This window comes from Pseudophryne corroboree, chromosome 11, assembly GCF_028390025.1.
Source record: "Pseudophryne corroboree isolate aPseCor3 chromosome 11, aPseCor3.hap2, whole genome shotgun sequence".
NCBI classification, from domain to species: domain Eukaryota; kingdom Metazoa; phylum Chordata; class Amphibia; order Anura; family Myobatrachidae; genus Pseudophryne; species Pseudophryne corroboree.
This window is the reverse complement of record NC_086454.1, coordinates 341,028,569-341,048,980: the sequence shown is the minus strand read 5'-3', so window position 1 is coordinate 341,048,980 and position 20,412 is coordinate 341,028,569. Positions and strand designations below refer to the sequence as shown.

Below are 20,412 nucleotides of genomic sequence, written 5' to 3'. Positions count from 1 at the left end.
GGACGTGTTCTCCATTTTCTGCAGGCTGGTGTGGAGGCGGGCCTCCGATTGGGGTTAATCAAGGTCCAGATTTCGGCCTTGTCAGTGATAATGTCAAATATTACCTTTAAACATAAGCTATATACTGAAAACAGAAATTATTCCCCCTCACAGCGCTGGTAATCAGCTGCTCAACTCCAATCCCAGGTATACACCAACACCTGTGGTTAACACTGCACAAAAAAGAGATTTGGAGAGGAGTGTACAGCGCTGAAAAACCCTTAAAATCCGGATAGTGTCTATATATAAAACACAAAAAGGATTATTCTATCCTTTGTACATAAAAATGGGCAGTAATCCAAGCTCTAACAAATAGCTTAGTGGATAATTAGTGAAAAAGCATATGATATAGAGAGCATTAATTAGAGCAGTTGGTAATCGTTATGCAAACTTCTATCCTTTGTACATAAAAATGGGCAGTAATACAAGCTCTAATAAATAGCTTAGTGGATAATTAGTGAAAAAGCATATGATATAGAGAGCATTGATTAGAGCAGTTGGTAATCGTTATGCAAACTTGATATACCAACTGCTCTAATTAATGCTCTCTATATCATATGCTTTTTCACTAATTATCCACTAAGCTATTTGTTAGAGCTTGGATTACTGCCCATTTTTATGTACAAAGGATAGAATAATCCTTTTTGTGTTTTATATATAGACACTATCCGGATTTTAAGGGTTTTTCAGCGCTGTACACTCCTCTCCAAATCTCTTTTTTGATAAGCTATATACTATTACGGACTATTGGCGCACTGAGTACCGTAGGGGTACGCAATTAGCGTAGCAGACGCTAGGCCGTGGGCGCGACACACACGCTCACGGATTCACGCTTCATATCAAGCACGCTATAGGCGTACCGAGTACCGTACTGCTACGCTATTGGCGTAGCGGACGCTGCGCCGTGAGAGTGAGACACGAGCGGCGCAGACGCTCACAGAATGACACACAGTAAACCTTATTGATAAAACACAGTATGAATATGCTTATACTCTAAACCTTAGTAGTCAAATACTACAATGATGTAACGCTTAAAAACCTTAACAATGTGTATGCTGTTTGAGCGATTGAGACGCTAAGAAAAGCCCTTTGCAGTAAACAGTGAAAACACAAGACCTGGTTTGTATTTAAAACCGCAGCAGTTCTAACACTGCCGTGGATTGTTTAGAGAAAAGGGGAAAAACACAATACAAGTTATACACTACAAACTAACATCAAAATCTAACACAATAACAGAGAATAATGAGAACAATAACAAACAAGAGTGAACAAATTGAAACGAATGGCGAACAGAATGGATAATAAAATGGCTACAGAGAAATATACATACGTGGGGATGATTCGCAAGCACGTCCTGGATCCAGCCCTCAGCATTCAGGTAGAAAGCCTTCAGAGAGAGTGAGTGTCTGGCCAGGCAATGGTGGTCTTTATATACACAACATACATTCACAATACAATGGTCCCTATAATCTCATTGTTCATTGGACACAGGAATGTGTCTCCACATTATAGCAAAGGTCATAGGTGGATTTGAACAGGTGGGCTGTGTCTTTCTCCAACTGCTCTGGTGGGAGGTATCCTCAGGATTCCCGCCGCATGTGTAATTTACAGCAAATACAATATATGTTCATAAACTACTTTTGCACATAACTATACGCAGGAGCGAGCGATCCTTTCCTAACCAACACCGAAATGTTACCCTTAAAATATCCTACAGCTGGATACTAGACACCACCTTTCAACCTTTATCTGACCCTTCCTATCATGCAAAGAGGAATCTCTCTGTCCAGGAACCGTTTAAACTAAACATACTCGCTGACATTGTCTAGGGGAATATTAGCTATAAAACACACTATATGGGTTAAATATGCTACGATCGAGTCTCACGCTACATGCTTACAAACTCCGCCGTAAATACACATCTCATGCGCACGAGATGCTGTTGCGTCCCTTACGCAACTTGCGGGTATGTGCACGTACGGGGGAGTGGGTGCACGAGCAGCGCGCGTTGCATGAGGGGTTACTACAAGGCATATGCATCATGATATTTTTCGACTTTGACATCGGTGTTCTTCCAAAAATAATTGGCCTCTCTTCCAGAGGTTCAGACCTTCGTGAAAGGGGTTCTGCACATCCAGCCTCCATTTGTGTCTCCAGTGGCACCATGGGACCGTAATGTGATGTTGCAGTTTCTTCAATCGGATTGGTTTGAGCCTCTACAAGAGATAGAGTTGAAGTTTCTCACTTGGAAAGTGGTGATGCTTTTGGCATTGGCATCTGCACGGCGGGTGTCTGAGTTGGGGGCCTTGTCTCACAAGAGCCCTTACCTGATCTTCCATGAAGATAGGGCAGAGTTGAGAACTCGTCAACATTTTCTTCCAAAGGTGGTTTCATCTTTCCACATAAACCAACCTATTGTGGTGCCAGTAGTTACTGACACGTTCACTGAGTCAAAGTCTCTAGATGTGGTTATAGCTTTGAAGATTTATGTCGCTAGAACAGTTCGAATACATAAAACAGAGTCTTTGTTTGTCCTGTATGCTCCCAACAAGATTGGGTGTCCTGCTTCCAAGCAGACTACTGCGCGTTGGATCAGAAGTACGATTTAGCACGCTCATACTACGGCTGGATTGCCGTTACCGACGTCGGTGGAGGCCCATTCCACTAGGAAGGTGGGCTCATCCTGGGCTGCTGTCCGGGGGGTCTCGGCATTGCAACTTTGCTGAGCAGCTACTTGGTTGGGGTCAAACACATTTTCAAAATTCTACACGTTTGACACATTGGCCGATGAAGACCTCAAGTTCGGTCAATCGCTGCTGCAGGGTCATCCGCACTCTCCCGCCAGTACTGGAGCTTTGGTAAAAACCCCACGGTCATGAAGTGGACCCCAGCATCCTCTAGGACAGGGGTGGCCAACCAGTCAGAGGCAAAGAGCCAGAAAAGATCTGTAGTCAAGAGCAAGAGCCACTATCATGCGCACGCGCAAATATGAGGGCGTGGCCTAGTTGTCACAGCCACACCCCTTTTTTGTGTGCACACCTTTCAGTATGACATTTGTAGAAGTATGACCTCATATCATAACCCCGTTTTTCGTCATGTTGTACAGTGCCAGATACATATATTGCCCCAGTACAGTGCCACATACATATAAAAACGCCAAAAAATGGGTGCCTCCACAGTGCCAGATACATATATGCCCCCAGTGCCAGATACACATGTCCCCACAGTGCCAGCTATGCTCCACAGTGCCAAATACACGTCCCCCCAATGCCAGATATGCCCCCAGTGCCAATATATGCCCCCAGTGCCAGAAACACATGTCCCCATAGTGCCAGATATGCCCTCCAGAGTCTATGCTCCCAGTGCCTGCTATGCCCAGTGCCAGATATTCCCTCAGTGCAGATACACATTTCCCCACAGTGCCTGCTATGCCCCCAGTGCCTGCTATGCCCCCAGTGCCTGCTATGCCCCCAGTGCCAGATATGCCCCCAGTGCCAGATATGCCCCCAGTGCTGCTTCTCTCCGGCGGCTGTGTCTCTCTTGAATTAGGTGCCGGTCCGTGAGCCAACCAAAGCTCGCGGTCCGGCAGCCAATCAGGAGCCTTAGCTGCCGGTCCGCGAGCACTCATTGGCTCACGGCCTGGCGCCAAATTGAAGCGAGACACCACTGCCGGAGATGCGTGCGTGTGTCTGGGGCTGGGGGCAGCGGTGGCCAGGAGCCGGCTGAGCCGCATGTGGCGGATGAAAGAGCCGCATGCGGCTCAAGAGCCGCGGGTTGGCTACCGCTGCTCTAGGACGTATGAGAAAACAGGATTTTGTTACCTACCAGTAAATCCCAGTCCCAGTGCGTACTTTACCTGCAGTTTTTAGTTATTGGATATACAAGTTGTGTTATATTAGTTTCAGCATGTTGCTGTAATTGATTCATGCCTGTTGGCGTGTGTTCTGTTGAATGCCATGTTGTGCGGCATGGTTGAGGTGTGAGCTGGTATGTATCTCACCACTAGTTTAAAGTAAATCCTTTCCTCGAAATGTCCGTCTCCCTGGGCACAGTTCCTATAACTGAGGTCTGGAGGAGGGGCATAGAGATAGGAGCCAGTTCACACCCATTGAAAAGTATTAAGAGTGCCCATGGCTCCTGCGGAACCGTCTATACCCCCATGGTCATGAAGTGGACCCCAGCATCCTCTATGGACTAGGAGAAAAGGATTTACCGGTAGGTATCAAAATCCTGTTTTCTAGTGCAAGCACTCATACTGTCTACAGCTGAAATCTATGCCGCCATAAGGTCAGCTGTCCTAATGTCCCCATGTTCAAAATGGCGACACCTCAAAGTTTGGCACTGACATGAGATCAACATGGTCATGGGGTCGGCAGACACCATTTTGAAAGTCAAAATGTCGACGAAGAAAAAATATTGATAAAGTCACAGTGATAACAGATGTAAGGTTATAACAAGATACAGGTTGAGTATCCCTTATCCAAAATGCTTGGGACCAGAGTTATTTTGGATATGGGATTTTTCCGTATTTTGGAATAATTGCATACCATAATGAGATATCATGGTGATGGGACCTAAATCTAAGCACAGAATGCATTTATGTTACATATACAATTTATACACACAGCCGGAAGGTAATTTTAGCCAATATTTTTTGTAAGTTTGTGCATTGAACAAAGTGTGTGTACATTCACACAATTCATTTATGTTTCATATACATCTTATATACACAGCCTGAAGGTCATTTAATACAATATTTTTAATAACTGTGTGTATTAAACAAACAAAGTTTGTGTACATTGAGCCATCAGAAAACAAAGGTTTCACTATCTCACTCTCACGCAAAAAAATCCGTATTTCGGAATATTCCGTATTTCGGAATATTTGGATATGGGATACTCAACCTGTATAAAACATAATACATAATACACACAGGCTTTATAATTGGTTCTGTATATACAGTCTGTGCCGGCTGAGACATGTAGCCTAATGGAAGGACGCGGCAGACACCCATCGATTAGTCATAATTAGTCAGTACATGTTACTCATCCACAGAACAATTAGACTCACAGGCTCACAGCACAATAACCATCTCTAGGTGTATACCATTATGTGATGTGATACATGTGTCATATTCCTGTCTTGTCCTTTATAAAATGTTATTACATCACTACTGATATACATACGTAATACAACTTCCCACGGCGAGCAAGGTTGGGGGTGATCGGCCCTGTAACCTTGTCTGACCCTGGCAGAACCGCCCACTGTGTATGCCTCATGGCTGGAACCGGAGACTGGGATTAATGGTGTGACAATATCTGTAAATGTTGCAGGGTCGTCTGTCCGGCCTCACCTCTCTGCTACTGGATGAGTACCTGGGGGACGACACCGATCCCGCTGTAATCCGCAGCCACTTCTTTGACCTCTGCGGAGACTTCATGTTTGTGATGCCGGCACTTAAGAAGTCCAAATATCATAGAGGTATGAGGCCCACCCAGGGCGTAGCACATCCCCTGTCTCAGCACCTTCTGTTCGGTCTAGGCCATGTTTTCTCCTCTAGCATATGAGGTAGTTATACTGTATTATGGAATAAGGTGTTGAGGTTACACCTTCATGAAGACCAGTTAAAAGGAACCATGACAAGGTCAGCTAATGTATTATATATCCACAAATAAACGCTGACACTTAGAGGCGACGTTCTCCTAGAGATGGACAAAATGTTTCCATAAATCACTTTGCATACAAAATCATTGATGTTTAGCAGCCGATGGGTCTCTGACACCGATGGTCATGTGTTGATGGTGACATTGAGGTTAAGCTTGTATTGTCCCATCCCTAACTCTCCCCTGTGTGCTTCCTCCAGAGTGCAGTGCAGGAGAGCCGTGAGCTATGGAGGAAGCCGGGCCAGAAGCAAACCATCTACTCTTCTAGCCCAACTCTCCTGCCAAGTCCAGCTGTAGCAATGCACTAGGCCTGTCCTAAGCTGGTCAGGGGGCAGAGAAATGCTCCCTCCTGTGGGGACGCAGTTCTGGGGAAACTGTGGCCAGGTTATCCAGCCTTGGAGAGTGATAAAATTGCATGGTGATAAAGTACCAACTAATCAGCTCCTAACTGCCATGTTACAGGCTGTGTTTGAAAAAAGACAGTTAAGGGCTGGTTGGTTGGCGCTTTATCACCGTGTGATTTATCACTATCCAAGGCTTGATAAATCTGTGCACGTTTGGTACTGAGCGCGTATGTTACATGTTACATCATAGGCCCAGTGACCAGTCTACTTTACTACACCATTCCCATTCCACCCATGCTTACTCAATGCACTCGTTTCCTCCATGCTTTCTCATTGCACGCATTTCCTCCATGCTTTCTCAATGCACGCATTTCCTCCATGCTTTCTCAATGCACGCATTTCCTCCATGCTTTCTCATTGCACGCATTTCCTCCATGCTTTCTCATTGCACGCATTTCCTCCATGCTTTCTCATTGCACGCATTTCCTCCATGCTTTCTCATTGCACGCATTTCCTCCATTCTTTCTCATTGCACCCGTTTCCTCCATGCTTTCTCATTGCACCCGTTTCCTCCATGCTTTCTCATTGCACCCGTTTCCTCCATGCTTTCTCATTGCACCCGTTTCCTCCATGCTTTCTCAATGCACCCGTTACCTCCATGCTTTTTCAATGCACCCGTTACCTCCATGCTTTCTCAATGCACCCATTTCCTCCACACTTACTGATTATTGGCCAACAGATGCCGGGAATCCAGTCTACTTCTATGAATTCCAGCGCCGTCCATCACTCTTTAAGGATTCTAAACCAGATTTTGTCAAAGCCGACCATGGAGATGAGCTGATCTTCGTGATAGGAGGACCCTTCCTGCCAGATGGTCTGCTGTTCACAGGTAATGCCCTTACTGGCTGAGATAAGAACTAAGAAAGGGGTGGCATAGTGATCGTAGCACTGGGATGCGTGGCATAGGGATGTGTGGCATAGTGATCATAGCATTGGGATGTGTGGCATAGTGATCATAGTATTGGGATGTGTGGCATGGGGAGGTGTGGCATAGTGATCATAGCATTGGGGATGTGTGGCATAGGGATGTGTGGCATAGTGATCATAGCATTGGGATGTGTGGCATGGGGATATGTGGCATAGTGATCATAGCATTGGGATGTGTGGCATGGGGATGTGTGGCATAGTGATATTAAAGCTGATTAACTTACAGGAAGAAAAGCAATACCTTGAGAGAGATTTTTTATATATATATATATATATATATATATATATATATATATATATAACCGTTCAGGCCGCTGTGACCGTTGAGCGTGTGTGTGTGAAACCCCTAACAGATGCGTACACGTTGCATAAGCACGCAGTCGCGCTGTAAGCATGGAGTAGCTACACGTGAGGCGGAATACACTTTATAACCCCTAGCAGGAAAGGAATGCGACACCAGATTGTATTTAAAAATGTTGGGATCCAACTCACCAACAGTTATTGTTGTTATCCCCTTTTGAGTAAATAACACAATTACATAAGAGAAACAGGCTACAATCAATGATACATACGTTTGTTCGCCAGTGCCACCCAGTACCGGTCCTCAGTCAATCTGTATAGATGACCCTCAGAGAATGTGTCTGACCGGCCAGGTAGCGTGGCTTTTATACATTTGTCCAAATCATGAAACAAAGGAATCTCTTATCTCTTCACCCATAGGTCAAAGGGCTGGTCATTTACAGTACAGGAGGGGTCATAGGTCAGTTTGAATAGGTGGGCGATGCCTGGTCCAGGTGCAGTTGCAGATGTTCTCCACTGGGTTACCGCCGAATATCATGAGTACAGTAAATACAATGTAATATTAATATTCTGTTCCTGCGCATATCTATGCGCAGGAGCGTGCTACCTTCTGCAAACTGCTATCGGAGTATTGCTTTTAATATACTGTACAGCTGGATACCAAACACCACCTCCTAACCTAATTCTGTCCCCTCATATCCTGTAAAGTTGAATCCCTCTGTTGTTGTACCTTTTACACAAATGTAACTCGCTGGTGTGGTGCATGTGGGCTATGTGTACATTCTGTGCTATGTGACTTAAATATGAAATATGTCTTTGTGGCTTTTCCATGCGAATGCATATGCTACCGTAATTACTCATACCACGCGCTAATACGCACCACCGCGTGAGCGATTATACGTAGCGTGCGAGTATGCGCACGCATGGCAGAACAAGCACCTGGACGGAGGCCATCTGTGTGGGGTTTGTACGTGATGCGTGTGACTAATATTTTTGACTTCGACAGTGATCATAGCATTGGGATGTGTGGCATAGGGATGTGTACCATAGAAATGTGTTGCGTAGGTATTGTACAGCATAGGAATGTGTGGCATAGGGATGTGCGGCATTGGTAGGTGTGACATAGGAATGTGTGGCATAGGGATGTGTGGCATAGGGATGTGTACCACAGAAATGTGTTGCGTAGGTATTGTACAGCATAGGAATGTGTGGCATAGGGATGTGCGGCATTGGTAGGTGTGACATAGGAATGTGTGGCATAGGGATGCGCGGCATAGGGAAGCGCGGCAAGGCGGGCACCTCATGGTGTGTAGGCAGGAAGGAGGGGGCATTATTACAGAGCAGTCAATGTAGTACAGAGACGGCTGGGACATAATGTTGCAGATCTGATGGAACGGGACTGGTAAATGCTTCATACAATAGATGTCGGGATATCAGCTGTCTCTGGTTCTCACAGAAGGGCGGAGGTTGTCTCAATCGCTGGGGGCAGGGGTGACCTCACAGATGGGAGATTATATTTGATGGAATAGTAATCTGTGTGTTAATCCAGAATACGGATGGGGAGCATTATGGAAAATGTGGCAGAAAACTAGGACCATCCTAATAACCGTTAGCAGAAGTATCAGTCAGTGGAGGAGATTGTGAGATAAATACAATCACTCATTTGGGGCTTATTTCATAAGGTGACGCAAAGAGCAATGACTTCCTTTTCGTGGTGTTTTTCCTAACACTTTTGATACAAAGTTCTGTTGCCTGCAATATTAAAGGCAACAGACCTTTGTATCAAGCGTGTTCGGAAAAACACAAGGAAAAGGAAGCCAGTGTGGTTTGCGAAAGAAGTCGCAAATATTGTGAAATGAAAAAAAAGATGGCTTTTAGGAAATATAAGCAGACATAAAATAATGAAGACAAAGAGATATATCTTGTTAGACAGAAGGAGACTAAGAAGGTAATCAGATGTGCAAAGGCACAAGCTGAGGAGAAAATGGCCCAGTCAGTGGGTTAAGGAGGCAAAACTTTTTTAGTTATATAAACGAAAGGAGAAAAACAAAAGGCGGAATTATAAAACTAAAGACAGAGACTGGTCGTGTTGTTGAAGGAGACAATGTAATAGCAGATCATCTTAATAATTATTTTTGCTCAGTATTCACTACTGAAAGAGAGGGGAAGGGGTCACAGTTAAGTTGCAGGGATATTCAAGAAAATTAAACCAGTACATTTACAGAGGAGAAGGTCGTAACAGAACTCTCAAAGCTGAAAGTGGACAAATCTATGGGGCCAGATGGGATACATCCAAGAATACTAAAAGAACTTAAAGAAGTGCTGGTAGCACCATTGACAGAATTATTCAACCAGTCATTAGCTAGAGGAGTAATTCCAAAGGACTGGAAAAGAGCAAACGTAGTCCCACTGCACAAAAGTGGAAGCAAGGAAGAGGCAAACTACAGACCAGTGAGTCTTACATCAGTAGCAGGGGAAATTGATGGAACCACTCTTAAAAGAAAGAGTTGTAGATTATCTCAAATCCAGCAATTTACAGGATCCCAAACAGCATGGATTGCCTAGGGGGAGATCATGTCAAACAAATCTTATTGACTTTTTTGACTGTGTGACTAAAGTGATGGATAAAGGTTGAGCCATGGATATAGCTTATCTAGACTTTAGTAAGGCTTTTGACACTGTTCCACATCGCAGACTGCTAAATAAACTTGGAAGTTTGGGATTGGGTACTAGGATTATTGAATGGATAAGATCTTGGTTGCAGGATAGAAAACAGAGAGTTGTGGTAAATGGAGTGCATTCACAGGAGGGAAATGTTACCAGTGGAGTACCCCAGGGATCTGTACTTGGACCAGTGCTTTTTAATATCTTTATTGGTGACATTGCAAATCGCATTAAAGGAAAAGTATGCCTTTTTGACGATGACACAAAGGTATGCAACAGGGTAGACACACCAGGTGGGGTAAAACAAATGACTGAGGATCTAGGTAGACTAGAGGAATGGTCAAGAGTGTGGCAATTACAGTTTAATGCCAAAAAATGCAAAATCATGCACTTAGGTCTCAAAAATCCAAAGGCTAAATATAGTATTAATGGCACTATACTGGAAACTACTGAGGAGGAAAGGGATCTAGGAGTCACTATTTCAGGTGACTTAAAGGCAGGTAAGCAATGTAACACAGCAATGAGGAATGCTGCATTGGGAGAGGAATCAGCAGTAGAAATAAAGAAGTGATAATGCCACTGTATAGGTCATTTAGAGACTGTACTAAAATAGTGCATGGCCTACATCACAAAACCTACCCAGAAAGAATAAAAAATCTCACTATGAATAGTATGGAGAAGAGAAGGGAAAGGGGGGACGTGATAGAAACTTTCAAATATATCAAGGGTTTTAAGAAAGTACAGGAGGGAAACATTCTCCATATGAAGAGAAGCAATAGGACATGAGGACATACACCGAGACTGCATGTGGGAGGGAGGTTCAGGAGAAATATGAGGAAAAATTACTTCACAGAAAGGGTAGTGGACAAGTGGAATAGCCTCCCATCAGAGGTGGTAGAGGCTAAGACAGTAGAGCAATTTTAAACATGCATGGGATAGACATAAGGATAGCCTTACAAAGAAATAAGGATCAAGTAAGTTTTGAGATAAAAAATATGGTTAAAAGAAAAAGGGCAGACTAGATGGGCCAAGTGGTTCTTATCTGCCGTCAAATTCTATGATTTGCCTCAACCCAGAGTAGCCGTTAGGTGTCTGCTCCTAGCGGGCAGTCCTCCAAATCCCTGTCACATGGCCAATGGGTCCCGCCCAGGAGGAGCATCTTCTGTGGAATCCTGCATGTTTCGTGGAGTCCTCCACCTGCAGATGATCTATACATGCCCGGAGGTCATAGTATATACATTGCTTTATTACTGTCTGTGGCAGACTCTACATGTCACCTGAGTGCACATCACCCGTCATTTTCATTGTTCTACATCCACATCTGTGGTACTAACCTCTTATTGTGTTTCTCTAGGTGCCGCGGAGGAAGAAGAGAAGGTACTGAGTAAGACAATGATGAAATATTGGGCCAACTTTGCCCGCACTGGGTAAGATATCTGCGGACTGCTCACCCACCCTGATGTCTGACTTGTCTGGGTATAAGATCTGAGGCCACGGACTTGGGACTGTATACCCTGGGTCCTTACTCTACCAGGGTCTCATTACAGCTTCTCCCTATCTAGATACAGTATAATGGTGCATTTACCACCGGGTGTGCACTAGCGGCCATTACATAGGTCAGGGACATAAAGTGCACAATCAGCATAGTATCAAATAATAGTATAACACAGGTGAGATGCTGCATGGACAGGAGGCTGTCTTACCAACAGTAGGTAATGGGCAAAGCAATGCACGGGAATCAATAAAAACTCAAAACTTGCCCCTCCTGTGCCCTCTCTCCACATGCTTCCATACAGTGACTGGCTGTCTGCACTATGATTGGTGTAAAGCTCCAGCCATTCACCAATCAGCATGCTGACAGCCACTCACTGTCTGGCTGCAGGCTAGGAGGCAGGTAAAGAATGCTGCCTCGCCGCTCTGACTGTGTAACCACCACCTGACCCTGCTCGAATGCCCCTAGAATTATGGGGCCCTGGCCAGCTGCCCAGTGGGCCAATACATTAAGATGGCCCTCCATGAAAACAACCAGAGTTTACAGGGGAGGAAAATCAGGAGACATTCCGCAGATGTGAAGGCTTTATCCAACTTCAGTTCTGACCCAACAGAAACCACATCAGATTATAGGGACAGAGATTAAAGCAAGCTGTTAAGGGGCGTGGCCATGGCGGCAAAAGAATAGGAAGCAGGTCACGGGAGCTCCCCGCCTACATTAATCCTCTGAAACATCCTGACCCCTCTGCTGTGCCTACCCGGCATCATTCCTCTTCCCACACTGCTGGACATCGGCGGGCACCCTCCTCCGCAGTCTCCGCGGGCTGTCTAGCTGCGGCGGCAGATTTCCGGCCTTGTGGCCTGCTCCTTCTCCGGATCCCCGGCCTCAATTTTGGAGCCCTCGGCCGCGTGACTCCCGGAGCTTGAACGGTTGGCTAAAGACACCGCCTGATGCCGTGGGACACCTGGGGAGAAGCGGTTACCCCTCCTGCTTCCAGCCAGCTGTGACCCGGAGCTCTGAGGGCCGGAGAAGACACAGGTACTCCTGGAGAAGGAGAGAAGTGACTGTGAGCCAGGTGGCCATTTTGGGTGCAGCTCCATGGATGGCCTCACTGCACTGGCCTGCTCTCCTAGCCTGCAGAGGCTGTATACATACTAGGGCTGCCTGTCCTGTATTGTTATAACCTATATACACTGACACTGCCTCCTGGGAGCCTACCGCAGGCTGCTCTCATCTATACTTGATATACATACCGGTAACCACCTTGTTCCTGCCTTCACTTCTACTTTGGGACACTGTCTGTGCATTCCTCTCCATTTGTTTATTATTCTGAAGGTCGGATACGGCTGTATATGTCAATACTGAATACTTACAACCTCACTGCTGTCGGCTTCTCTCTACACTTCTACGCTGTGAGTTTGCCGGGGTTATTTACCACTACCTTTTGTTCATCATGGTTAAAGATGGCCAGCGCACAGCTGCAGCTAGGCTGGAGAGGTTTGCTAGACAACCTAATCCCCGGGCCTCGCTGGCTTCTCCTCAGGGAACCTCTCCGACTCATTCCTGCTCCCCATCTGCGACAGCTGCCGACTCCCCTACGGCACCCTCAGCACCTTCTATTCAACAAGTGCTGGAGGCTATTGCAGGCTCTGAACAGCGTCTTTCGGATAAGATGGAGAAAGTGCAGTGTGACCTTTCCTTACTCCGACTAAATGTCCAGCATATTCGAGAGAGAGTGGGTGAGGCGGAGACACGCTTCTCGAACTTGGAAGATATGTGTGGTCCCCTAAAACAGTCCGTATCCATGGTGACCCAGCAAGTTTCCTCCCTTCAAACCAAGCTGCTAGACATGGAGGGTCGGCTACGTAGAAATGATGTATGGTTTGTGGGCCTGCTGGAGAAGGAGGATTTTCTTGAATCGTGGCTTAAGGAGTTGTACGGCGCTGAATCTTTCACGGCTCAGTTTACGGTGGAGCATGCACACCGGATACCATCCCATCCTCTACCTCCTGGTGCCCCTCCGCGCACCTTCATTGCCAAATTTCTGCATTATAAAGATCGTGACTCGGTCCTCCGCCTGGGGCGCACAAAAGGCCCCCTTGTCAGGAATGGAGTCAGGGTGTCTGCTTTCCCAGACCGAGCCCAGTTTATGCCTATTAAGCGGCGCCTCAGAGACCTAAATCTCTCCTACTCCATGCTGTTCTCGTCTCGTTTTTCAATTGATTTTGATTAAGGGTTTTACTGAGAATTTAGTTCTTGATAGTTAAGGTTGACTGTTTGGGATATAGGTATGCTGGTGTTGACAGGCCTGGTAATCTGTTGGCCCGCCTGATACACCACAACCGCCTTGGAACTATGATTACCCAAATGTCCGACAGTGATGGCTCCCTTGACACCACGCCGGACATTGTGCACAGCTGATGTGCTCTGCATTGGATCTCTGCAGTTATCTGAAGGATATTCCCTTACCCACACTCCGCCGGTCACATGAATACCACCCCTCTCAAGTGGTACTTTGACTTACTGTACATGATACACCAATGTTATGCATTATCTGTAATCAAACTTCTATCCTTTGAAATAAAGATTACTCTATTAAAAAAAAAAAAGCAGGCTATTAGATGGGGCACTGAGATGAGCAGGTTCGGTTTTACTCGGGTATTTCGGGTTTTGCTTATTGGTAATCCAAAATGCGTGACATCCGTGATCCAATAAGATACCATTTCGAGCCCCGAGTAAATCCGAGTAAAACCGAACCCGCACATCTCTAGAGAAGGTACGATCCCAGTCTGTCTGAGCTGAATGTTGATGTTTTTTATGGATGTGAGCACCATTACATAATTCAAGTCCCCGCTCTACGGGTGGACTTAAACGACAAAGAAGTTACACATACCATAATAATTATTCATACCTAGTATAACCAGTAGGAGACGGAACTGAGTTTGCTATGTGCACATTCTCCCACCCCATGGTAAGACACCTGTCTCTTCTTGCTGGCAGCTGCTCTCTGGTCTTCCTGATCCACTATACTGATTTTAGTGCTCAGATCCAGACACACAGCAGATTTGGCTGGAAAAGATGCAGCTACGCTCAGCCACTTATACATCATATTGTGTATATATACTAGTGCTATAATGGTCATGATTTCAGTCACTGGCTGGGGGAGCAATTGCCCATGTAGCTTTGTTTATTTATTTATTTATTTATATATATATATATATATATATATATATATATATATATATATAGACAGAGAATGAGGTAATAAAGGCGACCGCTGGTGCCAGACAATTTAGAAAACTAGTTTAGTAAAAAATGGAAAGCATTTATTATGAAGCAGTAAAACAAATCCGAGTGTTAAAAAGGTGGGGATTAATACAGTAAAAATACATGCACAAGAGGATAAATAAAACGCATAAAACACTCGTAAAAAGACTCCAAAAAAGACATAAAAAGTAGGACATAAAATATACAGGAATAAAAACGACAAAATTTCAAAAAAGAGAGGAGTAAATAGCTTAACTTAGTATTTGAGGTTAGATCAAGGTAGCACCCAACGCGTTTTGTCCTGTGTGGACTTCATTCATTTACTAAACTGCCTAGTTTTCTAAATTGTCTGGCACCAGCGGTCGCCTTTATTACCTCATTCTCTGTCCACACACTTTTATTCTAGGCATCTATACCAGTGCCTTATTTTACCTGAGGTAACAGGCTGACGCCCTAATAAACTATAGGGAGTGCCCACTAAGCAGTTTTTTTAGTAATTTTATTGTTTGGTCCCATTACTAATGTTGACATTTGAAATACTGCATCTGTGGCGCTGATAGCTTCCCTGGTACACATACATACATACATGACGTTATTAAATTAACGAAACGTTGATTGAACATTCTTGACCGCCGAGTCATTTATTATTGCTACAAGTCCTATGAGTGCCACTGTTCGTGACTTTGTATCTGGTCATAAGACCAAGTTGGGAGGCACCAAGGCAGTTATATACCAAAGGAGAGAGTGCCGGCTATTTGGCTATATATATATATATATATATATATATATTGTAACACTGTAAGGGTGCAAGGTGCCGTTTCCTGGGGTATATGGCAGCACGCAGCAGCTGAGGAACAACACAAGTCCAGTTTCTGGTACAACTGGCCCCAGCCAGTTTTATTATACAGAAAATAAAACAAACACCAAAAGAAAATACCTTGCCTGTCCGGCACTAACTAAACACAAGATGTTCCTAACTATCACTAAAAAAAAAGAGTTCTCCAGTAAACACTGTTTAGCTCACTTGTATCAGGAAGCGTGTTTCTCTCACAGAGATCCTGCAGTCTTCCCAGGCAGTCTGCACACATTAATCAGGCTAGAAGCCCTATAAGACTCTTGCACAGCTGAAAGCCCTGATTAGCCCTCTGTGAGGCCAAAGATCCGAACTGGGCCCAATGTCTGGAACTCGCCTTATCTCTCTCCCAGAGCCTTTATCTAGCTTTTCCAGCAAACTGAAAAGGTTCTAACAAAACAAAAGCATTTTCCTAGAAGTTTTCATTTTCTAAAACATGTAAGACAAGAACCTGGGACAAACATACCTGCCCTCAAACACTATCCCAGTGTTCTTGTCACAATATATATAAACAAAGCTACATGGGCAAGGATGGTTAACTTTAGTAGCCATTCAAACCCGTTTGTGTCAACTTGTGTGCATGTTATCAGGCCAAAATCTCCAGGGTATGTAAACTTTTGATCAGGGTCATTTGGGTCGTTTCTGTTGTCATTATGATTTAAAAAGAGTAAACACAGTTGTTTGACAATAAATGGCTTCACCCAACCACTAACCATGAGTGAAAGGAAAGTTTGTGAGTTATCATTCATATTCTCTGACAAATGGCCAGAAGATCACAAATTCTGCTAGGGTATGTAAACTTATGAGCACAACTGTATGTATGTATGTATGTATGTATGTATATATATATATATATATATATATATATATATATATATATATATAAAAGCAAAAAGTACTCCGGCACTCATGGCCTCCCCAAGCAGTGGGTGTAACTTGCTCCGGTGCCCTCCTCGGGGTAAAACCCTTTGTATACACACAGATGAACAATGAGAGGCGGCACTCAGCAGACTTGTGAAAAAATTAAACCAATGTATTCAGTGCAGTCAACGTTTCGGGGACCACCTCCCCGTCTTCAGGACAAGTGTACAGTGTTACACAAACAAATTTATACACATCTACTTACCCCCCTGATCAATTTCCCCGCCAGCGTCTCCCACGGCCGCGTCTCCCGTGCTCCTAGCCCGGCGTCCACCACGCACCACGTGATCCAGACCACCTGATGCAAAAGTGACGTCACGGCGCCCGGCCAGGCCGCGTTACCATGGTGACCCTGTAATAACAATAACAACAGATACACACAGGGTTATTACATCCGATCGGGCAGTGTTTCAGTGCATCATATAAGCAACATACAATTTACAATGGCCTAACACCATTACCATGTGCGTGAGAAACATGTAATTAAGACGATCCCTGACACCCAGGAAACGATGTACATATAAATAAATAAATATACCGATCAGTGCTATTAGCCCCTATAGCTCGCATGTCAATATCACCAATAAAAATATATCGATATCCCCAATAAAGATATCTTCCAGCGTGCAATATATAAGTGCAACATATATATACATATTCTTTATGGCCTCCTCTCCTATACCCTCACGGTGTCATCAACTTCACCACATTAAGATCTTTTAATTTACCAATTTCTTTTTTTTAAAACATGAAGATTCTTTAAAACTACATATACCCTTATTTTATGATACATACACGGCACCTATAGCGCCTATAGCTCCTCCGCGCCTCTGTTCTCTTTAATGGAAAAATTCAGAATAAATTCAGAAACAGTTATAGGAAATTAATCAATCCTAAACTATCATTTAACCCACCAGGTTTTAGAGTATTCAACCTGTGGATCTACATAGATTCCAGCTGTAGGAGCTGTTTGCCCCTGTTTCCACCTCGCTGTGAAGCTGGAACATGGTCTATGATCCTATGTTTAAATGTTGCCATCCCATGTTTAAATTCTACAAAGTGGCGTGCCACAGGCTGTTCCCCACTGCCTGATGCCAGAGCGTTCCTAATGGCTTGCCTGTGTTGCGCCATCCTGATTTTAAACTGGCATTCAGTTTTGCCAATATAGTAACGCCCACAGGGGCAGATTATGGCGTATACCACGAACTTCGAGCTACACGTTAGTGGCCATTTTATTGGGAATTTTTTACCACTAAAGGGATGTGAGATGTTATCCCCTGGGGACATATGTGAACAGGTTGTACATCCTGTACATTTAAAGCACCCATTTTTACGTGTTAGAAAATTAGTAGGGGTATTTTTTATCTTTGACAAATCAGTCTTCACCACTATGTCCCCAATACTTACCGTTGCTTATGGAATATTTTCAAGTCTGGATCAGTAGACACCATGGGCCACAAACTTTTTTACTTTCTTATTGACAACATCACTTTTTACAATATATTCATTCACCCATGGGATCACCCCAGATTTTAGTTTGGGACCATGATCATGCAATAGTGTTTCTTTACCACATTCCTGTGCTTTTTTTCTAGCCGCAGTAAGAAGCTTCACAGGATAGCCACGTTGACGGAATCTCTGTTCCATCTCATCCAGAGTTGTACACATGGGAAAAAGAAAAAAGTGTGTGCGTGTGTGTTGATGCTAGATGTGCTAAATGTATGTGTGTGTATATATATATATATATATATATATATACTGCTCAAAAAAATAAAGGGAACACTAAAATAACACATCCTAGATCTGAATGAATGAAATATTCTTATTAAATACTTTGTTCTTTACATAGTTGAATGTGCTGACAACAAAATCACACAAAAATTTTCAATGGAAATCAAATTTATTAACCCATGGAGGTCTGGATTTGGAGTCACACTCAAAATTAAAGTGGAAAAACACACTACAGGCTGATCCAACTTTGATGTAATGTCCTTAAAACAAGTCAAAATGAGGCTCAGTAGTGTGTGTGGCCTCCACGTGCCTGTATGACCTCCCTGAGACCTGTAATAGAGCAGCTGACTCTGGAGATTTGTTTGGCTGACTATGAAATTCTAGTTTCTGAGATGATAATCTCTTCTGATATATATTTAACAGTCGATGATTTGGTCTTTTCCAGCAATCCCAATGGGCCGGGCCTCACCTACTGGCCTCAGTACAGCCAAGACGAAGGTTATCTGAAGATTAATCTACAGCAGGCGTCTGCTACAGGGCTGAAAGCGGATAAGTACAAATTCTGGACGACAACCATTCCCAAAAGACTCCAGGAGCTGCAGAAGACAGGGGAGGCCCATTCCGAGCTGTAGGTGATCACCAGACCATCCTAGAGAACAACGAGACCAAGACCCACTCCAGCCGTACTCTGTATGGGGAACACGTGCAGGTAGCAGGTCCCGGGCTCTGTATAACCTAGAACACACCATGCACGGAGCTGCAGGATCAGAAGAACTTCCTACTAACACCTAATAAGCGTTTGGTTTGATTGATGGTCCAAAGTTAAGTATTGATACTGAGAAATATGATCAAATTACTAATTAAAGAGAAAAAATGTTTTATACATTGTTTCATTCCCTTCTTCGCTTGTGTCTCCTTATGTCACTAACACAAAGTAAATGGGCAACAAGATGAATCATTTCTAGTTACTGGATACGAAGCTACTTATACTCCTGTTAGTACATTACACAGGTCCCTTATGTCTACTGTACATACAGGTTATGGCAGTGGTTCTCACACTCAGGGCCGGCTCCGGGGTTTTGAGCGCCCCGGGCAGGCGATGGGGGCGTGGCTTCATACAGGGGGCGTTGTCACTTACGCCCCCTGTACAGTAGTAGCGCCGATGAAAGATGTGCGGTGCGCGATGACGTCATCGCGCACCGCACAGCAAAGGTCCTCTCCACGAAGGGGAACTAGACGCTTCGTGTCTAGTTTCCTTCGTGGAGAGGACCTTTGCTGTGCAGTGCGCGATGACGTCATCGCGCACCGCACAGTAAACGTCCTCTCCACGAAGGGAAACTAGACGCTACGCGTCTAGTTACCTTCGCGGCGGGGGACAGCGGCAGCGGGGGGCGCACGGCACATCAGCAGCGGATCTTGCCGTGGTGCGGCGCCCTCCGGATGACGCCGGCGCCCTCCGGAAGGCGGCGCCCCCCCAGGCAAAAGTCCTGCTTGCCCGTGGCAAGATCCGCTCCTGCTCACACTGTGTGCCGTGGCTTCCTGGGGCGCCTCAAACACTTGCAGAGGTGCCTCGGACACTATGATGAACAAGCAGCAGATTTAGAAGAGGCGTTCCCTGTGAGGGAGTATCCAGAAAAACTTCTTGACCATGCCCTAAGTGAATACACACAGATGGAGAGGAATAATGTGTTAGTACCCTCTAAGAAGAAGGTTATAGAAACCCCAGAAGATGGGGAAGCTTTTCCATTCATTACCAAATATAATGACTCCTCTAAGGAAATTAAAGAAATAATTACAAAAAAAATCCCCCTCCTGATGCAAGATAGTATTCTGAAGAAAGAAATAGAGAATAAAGCGAGGACAGTTTATAAGAAAGCAGATACCTGGAAGAATAACCTCGCTGCAAGCTGTTTTATAGATAAATTCAAGAAAAACAATTTAACTGTAAGTTGGTTAAGAGAAAAAATCCTGGGTTGCTATAAATGTGGAGCTAAAGTGTGCAGGTACGTTCTATGAACTTGATAAATATTCCAGATAAATTAATGAGAGTCAGTCTCTTACCCGGGCTCAAACAAAATGACTCTCTAAGAATCAACTTATGATTTGACCACAGAAAGGGCCGGTGTCCATCTGTGCGAGCTGTGGTTCTAT

The 20,412-nt window shown here is 44.5% G+C and overlaps 2 protein-coding genes across 3 annotated transcripts in view; both read left to right on the top strand.

The window, feature by feature from the left end:
• Positions 1–19,144, top strand: part of LOC134969909 (pyrethroid hydrolase Ces2e-like) — a 50,983-nt gene extending 31,839 nt beyond the window's left edge. The window contains exons 6-9 of the mRNA XM_063946082.1: positions 5,373–5,520; positions 6,786–6,935; positions 11,352–11,424; positions 18,707–19,144. Coding sequence (XP_063802152.1) covers positions 5,373–5,520; positions 6,786–6,935; positions 11,352–11,424; positions 18,707–18,893 — 558 coding nt within the window. The 3' untranslated portion in view covers positions 18,894–19,144. The remainder of the gene's footprint in view (positions 1–5,372; positions 5,521–6,785; positions 6,936–11,351; positions 11,425–18,706) is intronic.
• Positions 1–20,412, top strand: part of LOC134969744 (fatty acyl-CoA hydrolase precursor, medium chain-like) — a 186,928-nt gene that overhangs the window by 82,977 nt on the left and 83,539 nt on the right. The gene's annotated exons all lie outside the window — the stretch shown is intronic.